The following is an 18,672-nucleotide window of genomic DNA, read 5'->3' on the forward strand; positions in this document are numbered from 1 at the left end:
TTTGATTAGAGACCTGTCTGCTCCTCACAGCTTCCTATCTTGGATTCTAAGAAGAAATTGAGCATCCTTGGAGTTACTTCAGTTGTGCAGTGACAGCCACTAGACAAGAATTGCCTCTTTCCATCTACAGACAAATTACTGTCCAGAAAAGGACACACTTGCAGAATAGTCAACTGATTATATCTGCCTAGACAGAGTAATCAGCCCTTAATAATTCTGCATCACTAAGTCTGTCAGATGATTCTGGGCCAGAAGGCTTAAGATTTGATGCTCCAATGTTCTGTAGTATAGAGGCTTTCCAGGTGTTCAGCGGTCTCTATAAATTGGCTAAGTTTTAGAAGCTATGCTTAGTGCTTCCCATAATTTCAGTTAACTCGGTCATTCTGGATTTCTGACGGGGTTCAAGACCTCATAGCCAATCCTGTCTATTTACTTTGAGAGAAAAGATCTGAATGGATGGTTTTTAGCTGACATTCATTCTAAAGCCAAGAAAAAAACCAGGTTCAAAACTAAGTGTTTTAGTTAGTAGAGATGACAGAGGTTCTGGTTAGTCAACAAAATGATGGACTGGGTATTAGGACTATCTTGTACCTCACTGATACAATTAGGAATAATTATGCTCTAATTGTATTTGAGAGAAAAGTTTTATTTTAACAGGAAGGGTGATATGTAGGAGGAGCTAAGGGGGAAGGAGTACCGAGAGGAAGAGATGGAGTAAGGAGAGGAGAAGATGAAGGAGAGAAGAAGCTAGGTGATGAGAGAGAGAAGGGGGGGCATGGAGGCAGATGTTCACGTTTCTCCTCCAGTCAAAGTTAGTTGATATATCTAGGTTGGGTATTGGGTTACACTTCTGATTGAGCATTACCAAACTTATAATGCCTTTGATTAGTATTTTTAAAAAATTGTATAAAAGCAAAAAGGAAAGTGGGGCATGGGATAGGGGTTTTCTAGGGAGGGGAAATGAGGAAAGGGGATGGCATCTGAAATGTAAATAAAATATAAAATAAAAATAAAAAAAGAAAGTATATAAAGGTTGAAAACATAATCAGCATAATACTGAATGAAGAGAGACCGAAAGAGCTTCCTGTATAAAAAATAAAACAAAGATGTGTACAAGTCCCATTCCTCTTAAATATACTACTGAAATTTTATGCACAGCAATAAGGTTAGACAAATAAGAAAGAAGAAACAAAGAAAGAGAAAGAAAGACAAGCTGAGATGGTTCAGTTGGTAAAGGTGCTTACTACCAAGCCTGACAACCTGAGTTCATTCCCCAGAATCCATACGGTGGAAAGAGAGAACCAACCCCTGCAATTTGTCCTCTGACCTCCATATAAATACCCGTGGCACAAGTGCCTACCCAACCTACCCAACACACAAAATAAATCAATAAATGAATAAATGTCATTTTAAAAGTAACAAAGCCCAATCACAAATGTCTAAGATTATCCTGAAATAAATCTAGCCAAGGAGACAGAAGACCAAAAGATGGAAGACTAAATATAAAAATTATAAAACACTGAAAAACAAAACAACAATAACAAAACCTGTAGATACAACAACATGGACAGTCGTCCCAGTTTCTTGGACTGGTCAAATAAGTATTATAAAATGATCACATTTCTGAAAGCAATTAAATGTAATCCCAATCATATTCTTCAAAAAAAAATAAAGAAAATCTTAAAATTTATATTAAAGCACAAAAGACTGAAATAGTCAAAATAATCCTAAGAAAATGTGGAAGGCTGAAGGTTGTTGTGGGCTGCCCTGGTGCTACTGGTATTTTGATGTTAATTCTGCTTCCTCAAGAGGGACTGCCCCTACAAGAAGTGATCTTGTACTCAGGTGATTTCATGTGAACCTTGTCCTCATTTTAACTGGTCAAATAAAGGCTAGAGTCTGTGACTGGGCAGTGGAAGGGAAAGGTGGGGCTGGAGGTTTTAGGAGGGGGGGAGAAGAAGAAGGAGAGAGAGGAGGAGATGGAGGAAAAAGAGGAAGAGGAGGAGATGGAGGAAAAAGAGGAAGAGGAGGTAGAAGGAAGATGGAGCAGAACCTTGTGGCCTGGAGAAGCCACAAGTAGCAAGGGATCTCATAGCTGGGGACTAGAGCTGTGTAGTGGTAAATCTGCCCAATCTAGGCCTACATGTTATAAATATTGTAACAGAATTCTGTGTTCTTTGCATGGGTTTATTGGGGTTGGAAATTTACTACAACAGAAGGTACTATATATAATATTTGATTTCAAAGCATACTACAGAGCATTAGTAACAAAAAACAAACATAGTACTGGTATAAAATCAGACACACATACCAACAAAATAGAATAAAGAATACAGAAATAAACTACACATCTATAACCAGCCAATCCTTGACTAAATCAAAACAAACAAACAACCCATAACATTATGTTTTGGTACAAAGGTTATGTCCCTAGCTGGTAATGCTAGAAGTGACTGAATTATGAGGGTCATGATCAATGCTTAACCCACTGATGTTCTTAAAACTCTGTATCTTTCATATAGCACCATGAGGTGAGCCACTTTGTTCCGCCACGATGCTCTGCTTCATCTGAAGCAATGGAGGCAGGTGGCCACAGACTAAAACCTCTGAAACAGGGAGCCAAAATAAATCTTTCCCCCTTAAAGTTGGCTTGCTCAAACATTTAGCTACAATGATGAAAAGTGTCTAATATACATATACTGGAGAATGTTCATCCTGAATCTGTGCTGGGAAAACTGGTCATATCCACGTGCAAAACATTAAAAATATATCCTTAGTGCTCACTAAACAACACTCAAAGTGGGACAGAAATTAGTGTCGGAACCATCCTTTTGAAACTACTAGAGAAAAGTATGTGAAATACTTCAAGATGTAGGTATAAGCACCAATCTCCTCAAAATGACTCTAATAGCTCAGGAAATAAAATCAAGATTCAACCCATGAGGTGAAAACAAATTAAAACGCATCTGCAGAATAAAGGACCCAATTAACAAAAGGTGCTAAGAATGAAACCTATAAGAATGAAAGAAAAACCTTTGCTAGTTATTCATATGATAGATAATTAGCATCCTAGATAGACAAAGAACTGAAAATAGTTAACAGCAAATGAGTAATTCACTCTCTAAATGAGAAGATAATGTGAACATAGACTATTGAAAAGACAGGATACAAATACTCCAGTAAATAAATGGAAAAAATGCTTAGTTTTTACCCATCACAGGTGCACAAAAGAAACTTATATTGAGATCCAACCTCAGCCTGGTCAGAAGGGCTATAATTAACAAATAAATAAGCAAACAAACATTCCTTATATACTAGCTCTTATAATCAATCAATCAATCAATCAAACAATTACAACGTGCTCAGAGGAATATGGAGAAAAATGATTTCTTATATACTGTTGGTGGAAAAGTGAACTAGTCCATAGAAAACAGGATGGAGGTTCCTTAAACAAAACAATAAATTGGGAGGTGGAGACAAAAGCATCCAAAATTCAAGCTCAGCCTCACCTACATACAAAGTCTTCAGGCAGACAAAACAAAAATCTAAGGGGCTGGTGATGTAGTTCAGTTGGTAAAGTACATTAGTAGCATGTATGATGCCTTGGGTTTAATACCTAGCACTGCAAACCTAGGCGCAGCAGCATACTTGCTTGGAAGGTACCAGGCTTTCTGTTTTGCTAGACAGTTTTTTACGAAAGACGTTTTTGAATAAGAACAACACAAAATGACAAACCTATAAGTGATCTTCTCCTCCTTATAATTTTTCTCTTTCCCTAGGCTCATCTCTCATAGCATCTATGTATGTGTTGGAGCTGGAATACTGGCAGGCAGGGGCAGGGGTTAGGGGGGCAGTGCAGACCTGTATGGATTCTGCGGTGAGCTTTCAGGTGAGAGCTTTTGGTGTACACTTTGCTGCATCCTGCAAAGTCACACTGATGAATCCGTCTTCTCTTTAAGTCAAGAGACTCTTCTCCCTGCATGTGGACCATTGTCGCTGGTCTAAGCAAAGAAAGAGAGACAAGACCAATTAAAGTGGTGCTATTTCATACCATCTTATCTTATATGCAAATTTTAATGCTAGATCTCCTGGAGAAGAAATAGTTGGAACCCTGTAAGCCATTCTTTGAACCAGGCCATTCTGCTGAGAAAATGCAGCTCCCTGAGAAAGCACGGGAGGTGGTAATTTTTCCTTGAGTTGTCAAACAGTGTGAACATTTCACTTCAACAAGTGACATTCTTGTGCTTAACAAAATACATTTTTCATACAACATGTTTTGCTCAATGCAAGCTAATTGCTTTCAAATCATTTTAAGATTAGAAGACCAGGCTATTTTAAACTTATAGAGTAAAAACACTACCAAACTACAATTTATAGAAAATTAAAACCCATTTTTTCAGGGCTAGAATTCATGATATATACAATTAGAATGTAGCTCTATTATAACATGCATAAACATGCACATGTATGCACACACACTTGTATAGCTCTTGGGAAAAGCAGTTAGTTTGTAGTTTATTTTCCTCAATCTTTTACTATTGTGTTCTGTTAAATTTACCTTCATACATGTATACCTGCATGCACATGTACTTGGCATGCATGTGTGCACACATGGGCATGCACACACACACACACACACACACACACACACAGACACACACAGACACACACACAGATACACACACACACACACACACACACACACTGTAAGAACTCACTCATGATGAAATCCCTGCAGATTCTGTAAGGCTGAAGAGCCACTCTCGATTGCACTCTCATCACTATCACTTGGAAACTCCAGTGGACACATGGAAGCGGGGTCAACTTTGACTGAAAACAAAGAAGGGGGGTTACTGTAGACCAGGATCGCAGATCTCTATAAGTATTTTCAGGATTCCCAGTTTGGCCCATATTGAGAAGAGGAAGTAAGATAGAAAAATCATTCAAAAAGAAAGAAGAGGAAAGCAGTAGCTTCTGAACATTTTTTTTAGCATAGGAAGAGACAGAGGTCTCTTTGAAAGGAGGGTAGCTGTCCTTCTAGTGAATCTCCCTAGGACACAATCTAAGTGTGATCCATCCATCCCTAGGCCTCAGGCTCGTAAGGAAGGGTCTACAGAAAAGATGGCTTCAATGATTCCTGGAGTAACTAAAGACTAGTTCCCTGTCTTGAGAAAAGTCCTAGGATTATCCCAACATTTATGGCACTAAAAAACTGATTGTAATATCACACATATGGTGACAATAACTATTCCAAACCATGTCAGAAGCAACAGACTTTCTTTGATCATTTCTGCTGTAGAAAGGAAACTGTGCTGACTTCTGAGCTCACTTCAAAAGTTAACACAGGAGAATCACAAGTACAACATCTACTTGGATGTTATTTTTTAAGCTAGTCAGAGCAAATTTATGAAACTGTATCCCAATTTTTTAAAGTGTTTTTTTCTTTTGTTTTATTTCATCAAAAGTAGGCTAGGGGGTAGTACAGTACAGTAGTGGAGTACTTGCTTAGTGCAGGTGAGATGCCCAATTCAACTAGCAGTACCACACAAGTAAATAGACAGATGATAACATATGAAACTCTTCCAGGAACCTTCTACCTTGCTCTGCTGACGGTCTATGGTTAAACAACTGCTAGGTAGCCCTGTGGTGGGTGTCTCTGGATAGTGTACAGTCACATTGTAACACTGTATTCTGGAGAACTTCCATCTCGGTTAGAAGTTACCGAGTAAGAAGAGTGCCCTCATACTCTTGAAATCAAATAAAATCTTAAAGCAATCAAAACTTAAAAGGAAGGTTATAGGTATCAACTAATGGGCTGCACAGGAAATGTGACTATACTGTAGAGACTCTTAGAGATCAGGGAAGGTGTGCTGAGAGACCAGAGGCTACATGTGCCTAAGTATGGTAGTGATTGGAAGGCTGAGTTTTCTACCAAAGCTTTTCTACCTAATGGTACAAGAAAAAAAAAAAAAACAGCACAATAATCTAGGAAGTCCCAGGGACATACCATGTCTTAGTGACTGTAAACTTTTTATTGTTTAGTTTGTAATTTAGCTTAAGTGTTCAGCTTTTGCATTTTGCTTTAAATCGGCAATATTTTAAATAAAAATGTTTTAAATTATTTATCATTAGATAATAGTATATGAAGGATAATACAGACTATTTCACTCAAGAATATGTATCCCTGTTTGAGAAACATGGTCTAAAGGAGATCAATTATATGTTCTTTCGTGACAGGGTCTCTTTATGTAACCCAAGTCTAGCCTGGGATTCACAATCATCCTGTCCAGTCTCTCAAGCTGTAATCTGAGACTACAAATATGTGCCAAGACACATAGTTCCTTATACATTCTTAAGCATTATATAGAAATTATTTTTTAAAACACTTTAAAAATGATAATTAGGACAATTCCACTTTGGAACACTGTCCTTCAGAATTGCAAATGGTGAAAAGAGACAAGATAGGCTGACTGAGGAAGGGAAGATCTCTGAAGGTGTGTGACTCACGGAAGCAGTAAACCACTTGCTTACCTGATCCAGCACTTTTGCCATCTCCTCCAATAAGTGGGACAGTAATGGCTGCAGGGCTCCCATCTGCAGGCAAACTGGTATAGACCATCGGCAAAGATTGAACCACCAGTGGGATTGTCTTTAGTCCACTCATCTTATTTGGCAAACTGACTGAGGGTATGGTGTGGATCACATGTAAAATTGGCTGGCCACTGGTCCCCTGAGAGGAGGCCAGGATAGAGCCTGGAGTGAGAACAGTAGGAATGGCTGCTGAAGTGACTGTGTCAGCTGAAGTAGGCACCATAATGGCTTGAGGTGCAGTCGGTGGCCTGGGAGGGCGGATTGGAGCTTGCAGCATGCTAGCAGGCTGGAGCGGGGCCTTCGGTTTGTGAAAGGAGAGATCAACTGGTTCCACCTGGGGCATGCTGAAATCACTCTCCAGGAGCTCTTCTGGGGGCTCGATCTTGATATCATTAAACAGAGCTGGGTTCTCCATTGGGCTGGCAGCCAGGAATGATGGAGAAGTCATATTTCTTCTGTCTGCTCTCACAGAAGGATCTCTGATCGGAACAGGACCAGTGGCCTAAAACACAATGACAAGAGGAGACAGCCACCATTTGTACTCTAAAGAGACATGGGAACAATGAAAGAAAGAAAGCTCCACTCTCACGAGAAAGATACATGATGCTGAAAGAAATGAAACAGTAATGCACTAAAGAATCAAAAGGAGAATGTTAATGAGCACCATTGTTAAGTACGACGGTCTCATACAATTGATAAAAATCTTTTACTTAATTATTCACAATCAAAGATCTAAAATGAAATTCAATTTTAACTTGAAAAATCCAAAAGGATATCCATTTAGGAAACAGCTCTTCAAATAGAAAGAAAGAAAAAAGGAAGGAAGAAAGGAAGGGAAAAGACATTTTACACAATCTTCCTGCAAAAGCATTGTGCTAAGTCCACTGGTAGCATTTATGAATAAGACAGAGCTCAGAAATATATACGAACTGTAATGCTGGGATAATATGAGTAGCTTATAAATTGTGCCAAAATAAGTGATTTGACATATGAACAAAAAGCTTCAGAGAAACAAAAGAGGAAGTGGATGTGGCACAGTGGTTCATCACTTGCTTAGCAAAATCAGTCACAGGTTCCATTTCCAACAGGAGAAGGGTTTGTTGGGGCGGGGGAGGAGGTAGGTAATTTGTTCTATCTAGAGGAAGGCTTTAAGGAGAAGGTGACATTTTAGATGAGTCACAGTTAATAGGCATTCTCAAGGAGAGAAATGAGGTAAGAGTAGCACTTCTATTTGCAATGGTATATTAGCAGGTACTATGCACAGGGAATGTGATACATGGTAACTGTTGACTTTACATGCAAAATTCTAAATTATGAAATATTCTTAAAAAAATAAATGCATGGCTATAATCCCATCAATTGAAAGGCTGAGGAGGAAGAGGCTAAAGACAGAGGATCCTCAGTTTGAAGCCAGCCTGGGATATACAGTAAGACTTGGTCTCAACACACACACACACACACACACTCTCTCTCTCTCTCTCTCTCTCTCTCTCTCTCTCTCTCTCTCACACACACACACACACACACACACTCACCCACATGCACAAAGAGACAGAGACATTTGCATCCCCATATTCACCGCAGCTCTGTTCATAACAGCCAAGACATGGATGAAATCTGCCTAGCAATTGATAAAATGATAGAATAGTACTCATTCCCAAAAGGAATACATTCCTGCCATTACTTCAACATAGATGGAATTGGAGATCTTTATTTTAAATAAAATAATGGAGGCCCGGAAAGACAAGCACTGCATGATCCTACTCACGTGTGGAATCGTACAAAAGCTCAACCTGTGCACGTGGGGAGCAGAAAAAACTGACTACCAGAGCCTGGGGACAATGGAAGGAAGAAGGATGGGCAAAGAATGATCAATAGGAACTAAGCTGTGGTTGGATAAAGCAAAGAACCCTGGAATCTTATCTCATAGCATACACTGGGCTAGAGAGACAGTTCACCCATTAAGAATGCTTACTGCTCTCATACAAGGGTTGGTTTCAGTTCTCAGCACCTACATGGCAGTTCACAGGCACTTGCAATTTCAATTTTAGGGGCACCCAATATCATTTTCTGCCTCCAAAACACTGCATGCCCATGTATTTATACAGGCTCACATACATACAAATAAATAAAAAATTTAAGAAACAGAAAAAAAAGATTTTTGGAAAATTTCATGATATAAATGTTTGAGAAATTTAAGCACATCATTCAATGTATACAGATTTCCAAATATTACATGGCACCTTATTAATATACATGAATTTTGTTTTAAATTTATCAGTGAAAAGACATTTTAAAATCCCAATGGTTATTAAATATGCAATATCAACATATAAAGTCCCAACGTAATTAAAGTATTTCTAAAAACTGTATCTAATCAGATGTCAAGGATGCTGTGTACTGTGTATGCAATAGCCAAGCAACATAAATCATGAAAACGGCCCTTGAGATGGCAGTACCACTTCAGCCAATAATCAGAGCAAGCCTTCAGTCTCTGACAACATGATATTTGAGTTATGGAAATTTTAAACTACAAGAGGCGTTCAAAATGCCTACTTTACATAAAACTGAGCTAGTCTTCAGTTATGTATTTGGAAAAAATGTAAAAGGGGGGTTCAGGAAAAGTCTGGGTTATGGAAGAGTAGAAAGACATGGGCAAATCTTTCTGCCCAATGACAAGACAGCAGAGAAAGAGGAGTACTGCATTTAAGGACACCAGAACCACATTGGTAAGACATTCGGGGAAACATCACTACTGACTGAATATATGATGGCATTAAAGAGTTTTTGTTTTTAAGGTATCACAATACTACTATCGTAGCAACTATTATTTTTAACTGATAAAAAATTGGGACCCTAATTCTGAAAGAGATCAGGAATATGGTGAGGTAGTGACCTCTTGCTGTGACTTCATTTACAGATCGGCACCCCCCAAGAGCACTCTGGGAACGAGTAAAGGCACAGAAAATGAATCTATACTCAACCTCCAGAACTTAGCCAGATTGCCATCTGCTTTTCTCTTCTGCTTGCTGAGACAATGCTTTCTTGACTTGCAAACCCTGTGTCAACTCAGGCCTTGTGTTAATTTTTTTTTTTTTGGTTTTTTCGAGACAGGGTTTCTCTGTGTAGCCTTGGCTGTCCTGGAACTCACTCTGTTGACCAAGCTGGCCTCGAACTCAGAAATCTGCCTGCGTCTGACTCCCAAGTGCTGGGATTAAAGGCGTGCGCCACCACTGCCCGGCATTAATTTTTTTTTTCATTGTGTTTCTCCAGATGCTTTCTTCCACCATTTTATAACTAATGCAATCAATAACCTGTGTGGATTAAACCCCTTTTGTGAAAGGGTTATCAGTAAAATCCTGCTTAGCAGGAGCAGGTATGGAGTCAGCTGAAGATTACAGCGATGAAGCCATCAAGAACTGCTTTACGTGGGCTTAAGAGATGGCTCATTGGTTAAGAGCATGTGGTGCTCATGCAGAGGACTTGGCTTCAGCACCCACATTAGGTGGCTCACAACTACCTGTAACTCCAGTCCAGGGAATCCAATGTCCTCTTCTGGCCTCTGTGGGCACTTGCACACTCATGGTGTGTATATACATACACACACGCAATTTTAAAAAAAATAACTGTTTTATTAAACATGGCTTTACTGCCCTCTGGACTTCCATAATCAATTTAAGCTACCATTTTTCCTACATTCCTACTTGTCTCTGACTGACTAGCTTCATTCACTGGTAGAAGAAGGAGAAACCAAAGAATCTATTAGCAGAGTAAGAAAGTCATCCATTTCCATAGGTTTTTTTGTTTGTTGGTTGGTTTGTTTGTTTGATTTTTTTCCTATCAGGGCATTCAATGATACTGAAATTATCATATAAGCATTTGTTGTAAGATGCAATATTTTCCCTTTTTATTCTTTTTAAAAAGGTTTACTTTTATCTTTAATTATGTATACACCTATGGGTATGCGACCGTGAGTCTAGGTGTCAGTGGAGGCGAGGTGCTGGGAACTGAAGCTAAGTCCTCTGCATGAGCACCACATGCTCTTAACCACTGAGCCATCTCTTTAGCCCCAGTAAAGCAGCTCCTGATGGCTTCATCACTGTAATCTTCAACTCCAGCCTGCTCTTGCTAACAGGAGTTTACTGACCCCCCTTTCACAAAAGGGCATTAATCCACACATGAGTTATGGATCACATTAGATGCTTATGAAAAATGATGGAAGAATGAATATGGAGAAGCACAAGGAGACTGAATGGCTGGGAGCTGCCTGATATAGGAGGAATTGAACTCAGGACCCTCTGCAGAAACAGTACACACAATGAACCATTGAGGCATCTCCTCAGCCCTGCACATGATATTTTCATTAATAAGATCATTGGTGCTGATTTATAAATAGATACAACAAGGAAGTACCCAGTTAAAAATCATAATGGGTTTTTCTAGAGTCTGTGCTTTAAGCCTAGAATTCCAAGGAAGCCAAAATTCTGAGTCTTAAATATAAAACAGAGACTATTTTGTAAACTCCCTCTTCTGCCAAGGCCATTTCTTGGACAAAGAGTGCTGCCTACGATAACGCTATCAGCAGGAGAGCTTGCGCTGAGCTGGATATGATTTATAGTAACACACTTTGCTGAAAACACTATTCAAGCATATCCAAAATGGAAACTGAACAAAGAAGCTCTGAAAACAAATACATACTCAATGCTCTGATGAGAGAGAATGTTACAGGCCCTGTTCAAACAATCCATCCAGGATTGTGTGTCTATCCACCAAGCCTGCTTTGTGGTTTGTCAATTTCCTACCCAGACTGTCTGCAATGGTGCTTAAATCACTGCTCTCTCTTGTTCCATGGCTTTGAAACAAAATGTTAGGTTGTTATTTAGACCTTAGTATTGTAGTAGCTTCCTCAAAGAATATCATCACGTTTTCCTTCTGGACATACTCATTTCGTGGGTACTTGTTATGTGGAAATGAATCCATCCCATGGCAAGTATTTCCTGGGTGTTAAGGCTTCTCCGAGCACACTTCTTAAGAGAATGTTCTAGAGAGTAGCTGGCAAGGTTTCTTCTTACTTTCATTCCAACTGTTGTACAGCTAGAACTTCATGTGGAACTCCTAAAGTAGAAGTAGGGGCTGTCTCCGATTACACTGCCTGCCTTTAGATCCCTTTCCCTTAACTGAGGTGCCTTGCCTATGCACAATAGGAGAAGAGGCACCTAGTCTTACTGCAACTTGATATGCCAAGGCAGGTTGATATTCACGGGAAGTCTTCCCTTTTCTGAGGAGAAAGGTCGTGGGAAGAGGGGAGGGGAGAGGGAGGAATTGGGAGGAAAGAAGCGAGAGGAAGATGCAATTGGGATGAAAGGTACATTTAAAAATGAGAAAAAAAAAGATAATCATTCCATATTTATTCACTAGCATAAGCAATGCTTTTGTTTGCACGTACCGATGATTACCTTTTAAATATGATCAAAATAATTTTAGTAAGAATCCTGATATGCAGTACAATTTATTCTATATTCTGTATAAAGCAGTCACTATAGTACAAAAAAAGAAAAACAAAAAATAAACAATAAAAACAACAAAACCCATGCACTACCTGCTTTATTTTCTTGTTCTATGCAGCAGGTCCTAGTTGGAGAGTCTAAAGAAGACTCATGCAAGCAATCAGTTTACAGCCCTAGAATTTTGGTGACTCACTAGGATGACTAAGGGTGAGGGCCACGTTCTATTATTCATTGAATACAATGAGTACAGATTTGAAAGCCCACAGGAAAATTGATGTAACGCTCTGATATGAGATTTTTCATGTTAACATACACTTTTCCTTCTTCAATCTGGTGGGCCAGTTTCAGGTTTTGAGTGTCCTCTAGTCAATAATTAATCACTCTCCAAAGAGAGAACGGCTGCAGCCTTTCCCCATTTGTTATGTTAACGCTTGAAGCTACAGCTTCCCAGTATTTCTGATTCTGTGAAGAAGGCTATGTGTGGACAGTCCAGAAACTGGGGAATGGTGGGAAAGATATTTTACTTCCCATGGTCCTCCTTAAATGCCCAGGATCCTAATCAATTTTAAAAGTTAAAAAACAAAACAGTATTTGAGTCTGCATTTTTTCTTAATTTCCTTACTGACAAATTACCAGAGATCGCGGAGAAAGGCAATTCTACAAAGAAATCCTAAAAAAAACAAGTGGTAGTTTTCATAAACATTAGCTCTTGAACATCTGATGAAGGCAGCCTTGGCTTCAGGAGAGTAAGGGAAATCAAGTGAGGGAAACCAAACTGTTACTTTTCATTTATTTGAAATAGCTCTGATGTGGAGGTTTAAAGCAGGAAGGCAAGACAAGAAAGAAAATGAAAGAACAAAATACTGCAGGCAGCACAGTAAGTAGAAAGGAGAGGAAGGAGTGTTGTCATGGTAACAAGATAAAACCCAGGCTCCTCCCCAAGAGAAAGATAAAAGCTGTTTTTGTACACAGGTCTCTCCTAGCTTTGCTCTGGGTTTAGACTAATCATTTTCATGCCTGGGTGCACTCGTGTGCACATACATTATGCACATTCATTATTTTGGTCGAAAAGCCAGTTTAACCCTCCGAAATTCCAACCCTTCTCCAATAATGCCATGATGTGTTTCAGTATTAAGAGAAAAATGGATGGAGATGAATATTATTAAAAGGCTAAATTTAATCTAAACCGAGAGGAATTTTGAATCTTACATCCCCATCATCTCAATGGCATTAGGAAAGAAAGCGCTATTGGACAATTCCTCTTTATACACACTAATGAATGTGACAATTTTAAGAGACTAGAATATTAACAAAAGTACACAAGGGGGAAAAATAAGATCAGAAATGCATACACCTGTAATTCCCAGAATTTAAGGGGCTAAAGCTGGAAGATATTCAGTTCCAGGCTAACCTAGACTACATTTAAGAGCCTTTCCTAGAACACAAAACCAGACAAAAACCACAGAATATACACATATGTATATATGCATAGATGAATTCTAGGTATTTGCTTAGTATGCAGCATGGAAATATTAGTATCTAGCTTGAAACTGAAAATAAAAGAAAAAAGGAGCAAATAATTTCTTTCTGTGTACGATTGCTTTAAATGATACATGATCAAAATTATTTTAGCAGCTGCATTCTTGTATTATATATTAGAAAAATAACATTATACCAAGCTGAAGAATAGTCACCCAAAAAAAGATTTGCCCACATCTTAGTGCCCAGAATCAATGAATATCACCAATTTGGGAAAAGGATCATTGCAGATAAAATTATGGATTTTTTTTTTTTAAGACAAGGTCTCTCTGTAGCCCTGGCTATCCTGGAACTCACTCTGTAGACCAGGCTGGCCTTGATGTCAAAGAGATCCACCTGCCTCTACCTCTCGAGTGCTGGGATTAAAGGCATGCATCACCACTAGGCAGAATTATGAATCTTAAATCAATCATTCTGGATTACCTAGGGGGTAGGATTTAATGGTCAGTATCTTTATAGGGACCACAAAATAAGATGATGTGAACACACAATCAGATAGCAGAGTGATAGGGCCACAAACCAAGGAATGCTTGCACCTACCAGATGAGTGAAAAGACAAGGAACCTATTCTCTGACATGCACATTTTGATAGTTCAGGACACTGGAACAACTTTCTTTGAGACGTCTGTTTCTAGGATTCTTCAAGAATAGATTTCTGTTATCTTATTAGCCACACCGGGCAGCTCACAACCACCTAAAACTACTTCAGCTCCAAGGGGATACAATGTTTCTGGCCTCCAAGGGCGCCTGCACTCACGTGCACATAGCCACACAAAGACACACATTTACATTCAGTTAAAAAACTAAGTCTTAAAAAAGGAGAAAAGCAAGAGAAATGTTAGTTAAAAATGACATAACAACTGAAGATAATAAATGTGATGTTTTAGGAGATGAAAATCATTGATAATAAGATATGAGATATTTCCATGCTGCTGCTGACAATACAGAACAAGACATGAGTGGAACAACATGAATGACTGAGAGAAATAAATTAGTATTCCAGTAGTATGAGTGTACTAAGTATTTATGGGCATTAGGCTGTCATGGAAAATTTTAAAGAAGACATAGAATTGAAATCTGTGCTCCCAAATGTGGTGAGGATTGGACAGACTTACTTGGCTACAGTCATGGTGGACAAAAAAAAAAGTTTAAAAAAATATGCCATTGAAAATCTCTCTGGGGCTGGAGAGATGGCTCAGCTGTTAAGAACACTGACTGCTCTTCCAGAGGTCCTTAGTTCAATTCCCAGCAACCACATGGTGGCTCATAACCATCTGTAATGGGATCCGATGCTCTCTTCTGATGTGTCTGAAGACAGTGTACTAACATACATAAAATAAATAATATCTTTTAAAAAGGAAATCTTTTAAAAAAGGAAAAGAAAATGTCTCTGAAATGTTTGTGTGTATGTATATGTATGTGTATATATATATATCATACACATATATGTATATATACATATACATACATGTTATATATATATGTGATATATATATGCACACATACATACATACGTTAGATATCATTATGGAAATATTGTTCATTTGGGGATGTGGCAGTTCTTATGGTGTTTTAGAGGAGAGTGTGATTATTTGCAGGTGATACCCAGCTATGGAAGGGCAAAGTTTCTTGATGCAGCTTACTTCCAAAATAAAATGTGTGTGTGTGTGTGTGTCTCTGTGTGTGTGTGTGTGCGTGTGTGTGTGTGAGAGAGAGAGAGAGAGACAGAGACAGAGACACACAGAGAGAGAGACAGAGACAGAGACACACAGAGAGAGAGAGAAACAAACCATGTAAAACGTTAACAGTCAAAGGACATACATGGGAGGGGCATGTATGACACAATAAGACACTCACAAGTTTCAAACAAGAGATTCCGCTTCAAGAAAACAGCCAAAAACTAGAAATAAAAGATTATGACAGACAAATGCTCCCTTGTATCAGGTATGACTACAGAACTCCAGAAAACAGAGTGCAGCATATGTGCCCTGAGTTGGCAAGCTTTCTTTTAGTATTATTTTTGTATAACTATGACCAAGCTCTAGTGATAATTTGCAACAACTAGCAAGTTTTTGATGTACTAATAGCTTCTAAATGGCAGCAGCTACAAAGGTAAACAACATATTAAATTCAGTTTAACATCATTAAAACATTACAAGGAGTCTCATCCAAATGCATACATAACTTAGATGCAATTATATGCCACAGACCAATCTTTCACTGATTAAAAATAAGAGTCATTGACTGGGCATTATGACAAACACCTGTAACTCCAAAACTTGACAGGGAAAAGTAAGAAGATTACCCTAAATGCAAGGCTAGGCTGGTCTACATACTGAGTGCCAGGCCAACAAGAGTTATATACTGAGGGTTGATCTCAAGAAAACAAAAAGGTGCACACACACACACACACACACACACACACACACACACACACACACAGTGCATGACTCCTAAATTAAGGAACAGAAACCCATCACTATGGGCATGCTACTAAGACCAAAAGAATCAGATGAGTACTATATAAACAAATTTGGATAGTCAATATACATGCAACTTTGACAGCTTTTTCAAGGTAATTCTGACTGTATTTGGGGCTCACTTATGTAATGCCTTATAACTCAACCCTGAACAAACAGGCATCATACCATGCCTATAATCCCAGAATTCAAGAGCCCAGCAGGAGGTTCGCTATGAGTTTGAGGGTGCCCAAAGTTACACAGCAAGATCCAGCTCAGCCTGGTCTATGGAATAGTAAGAGCCTATCTCAAAAACAAACACTTCACATCACTTAAAGCCAGTTTTCTTTTCTGTAAAATGTGGACATTGAGACTGGTGATAAGTTAATGTTATATGACAATTTAGCAGGGTTATTAGTGTCAGATGGCTGGTTAAACATTTTTCTTGATGTCTTTGTGTGTTTGTTTTGAGACAGAGTCTCGCAATGGAACTTGATAGGTGGACTAGGCTGGCCTTTAACTCATAAAGATCTGATTGCCTCTACCTCCTGAGTGTTGGGATTAAGGCATGGGATACCACAACCAGCTTCTTTTTACCCCTTAATAAAGCAAGTATTTCACATCACTGTTGGAATAAGCCACTCCCATAAAGTGAAGAGGCTTCAATCAATAATTAAAGACCATCATCAAACAAAGGCTAAGCCTCACCTAGGAAGATTAAATCCCAACTGAGAAATTTCCTCCATCAGATTGGCCTGTGAGCAGTTAATAGGGGCATTTCTTAATGATTGATTTACGAGGGGCCATCACTGGGCAGGTGAGGCCTGGGTTATAAGCAAAGCAAGGGAAAGGAAGCATGTAGTGTTTTCTCAGTGGCCTCCCTGCCTTCAAATTCCTCCCTTGGCCTTCTTTGATTGTGCACTATAAACAAATACACTCTTTTCTCCGAAAGTTGCTTTTTGGGTCATGCTGTTTATCACAGCATCAGAGAAGCAAACTAGGCCACCAAGACTAGTTTTCACATTGACAGACAGAATTGATTTGTTCCTTCTGGTTTGTTCCTCCGTTTGTTTTGTCTTGTTTTGGAGAGGATCACCTTATGTGTCCCAGGGTGGGCTAGAAATCCCCATTTTCCTGGTTCAGTCTGCTTAGTATAGGGATTATAGATTTGTGTCACCCTGTTTGGTACAAGAATTCTGCCATCAGTGTTTAGAGACCTGAAATGAAACTCTTAACTCTATAGTGTGCTGATCGAGTCCATTGGGTTTTGGACTTACCATACCTCTATAAGGGCAGGAGCCTCTCTCTCTCTCTCTCTCTCTCTCTCTCTCTCTCTCTCTCTCTCTCTATATATATATATATATATATATATATATATAGTGATATATATATCACATTTTATATAATATGCATTTTATGTAATATATATGTCTCTATCCTTTCTACACACAAACACACACACACACACTGCTCACTAAAGTGTATTAGCCAGGGTTCTCCAGGGAAACAGTTAACAGGGAAGTAGTCAACAGGACGTTTCCTTAGAGAACTCTAATACACTGTTGAGCAAGGCTACTGAAGACATTAAATAAAACAAAGCACACAATTTTCACCATAACTAAAATATGGGACTGTGCTAATAACTGCTTGTGGCTCTTTATCAAAGACTATAGGAACAATATGAAGCTGTTTCTTCAAGGCTAGACAGACTCCTTAGTTGAAAGTCACACCCAGACATTCAAATTATTTTGGGAAGTATCTACCTTCCTTTAGCCTTTCTCATTCCCCATACATGTCAGTTCTCCAATGTTTAAAAAATATTCAACACACAAAGCTCTCACCTGTTTGAATACTTGCATCGATCCACTTTCTGATTTAATTCGGACATCCATGTTGTTTATGAATTTATCCATATCTAGAAAAGATACAAGGGAAAAATAGCTTTTAAAATATTGAACCAAATATCCGCATAGCATATGACGTGTACACTTGCTTTCACCTGTATGTCCTCTAATAAACAGTTTTTCAGACTAACTTTATACAAGAAAGTCATTAAACGATTCTAAGTTAATCTACTCTTAAAAAAGATCATCACTTGTCTCTGACTTTATCTAAGTCCTTCCTTTCCTTCTCTAAGTGAATCCAACCTCTCTGACCTGTCCTATTACAGTAAGTAGCAACATAGTTCTATGGTTTCAAAACCGTTCCATTCCTGATCCAGTTCTTGTTTTTGCTAAGGACTTTTAAAATACTGTATGGATATCTACCTGAGCAATAATATATGTACAAAGCCAAACTAGCAACCATTTTTTTTGTTTATACACATCTTACATCTATAAGGCAAGCATGGCTAAAGGCATCTCCCTCTATAAACAACTGTTCCTCTTATGAAGAGATGGAATTAATGGCTTCATTCAAATATTTTGAACCATCAGTCATCCCATAAAAAGTACCTATGTTTTCCTCTGCAATGGGTTTTGTTTATCCGCAGTTCAATTTCAGTAGAGACGAAAGGACAGGTTAAGGATACAAAGGCAAATCTACATACAGCTTACCTCCAAATTAACTAGTCAGAT

At 38.6% G+C, this 18,672-nt stretch overlaps 1 protein-coding gene across 3 annotated transcripts in view; it reads right to left on the reverse strand.

Annotated features, from left to right (window-relative positions):
- The window catches only part of Klf8 (KLF transcription factor 8), a 157,082-nt gene that overhangs the window by 11,595 nt on the left and 126,815 nt on the right, over positions 1–18,672 (reverse strand). For all 3 annotated transcript variants that reach the window (XM_076918381.1, XM_034485780.2, XM_076918380.1), the window contains 4 exons: positions 17,938–18,011; positions 6,532–7,093; positions 4,719–4,830; positions 3,862–4,001 (listed from right to left, as the gene is read on the reverse strand). In XM_076918381.1, coding sequence (XP_076774496.1) covers positions 3,862–4,001; positions 4,719–4,830; positions 6,532–7,093; positions 17,938–18,009 — 886 coding nt within the window. In that variant the 5' untranslated portion in view covers positions 18,010–18,011. The remainder of the gene's footprint in view (positions 1–3,861; positions 4,002–4,718; positions 4,831–6,531; positions 7,094–17,937; positions 18,012–18,672) is intronic.

The sequence above is a fragment of the Arvicanthis niloticus genome, chromosome X, assembly GCF_011762505.2.
Source record: "Arvicanthis niloticus isolate mArvNil1 chromosome X, mArvNil1.pat.X, whole genome shotgun sequence".
Lineage (NCBI taxonomy): Eukaryota > Metazoa > Chordata > Mammalia > Rodentia > Muridae > Arvicanthis > Arvicanthis niloticus.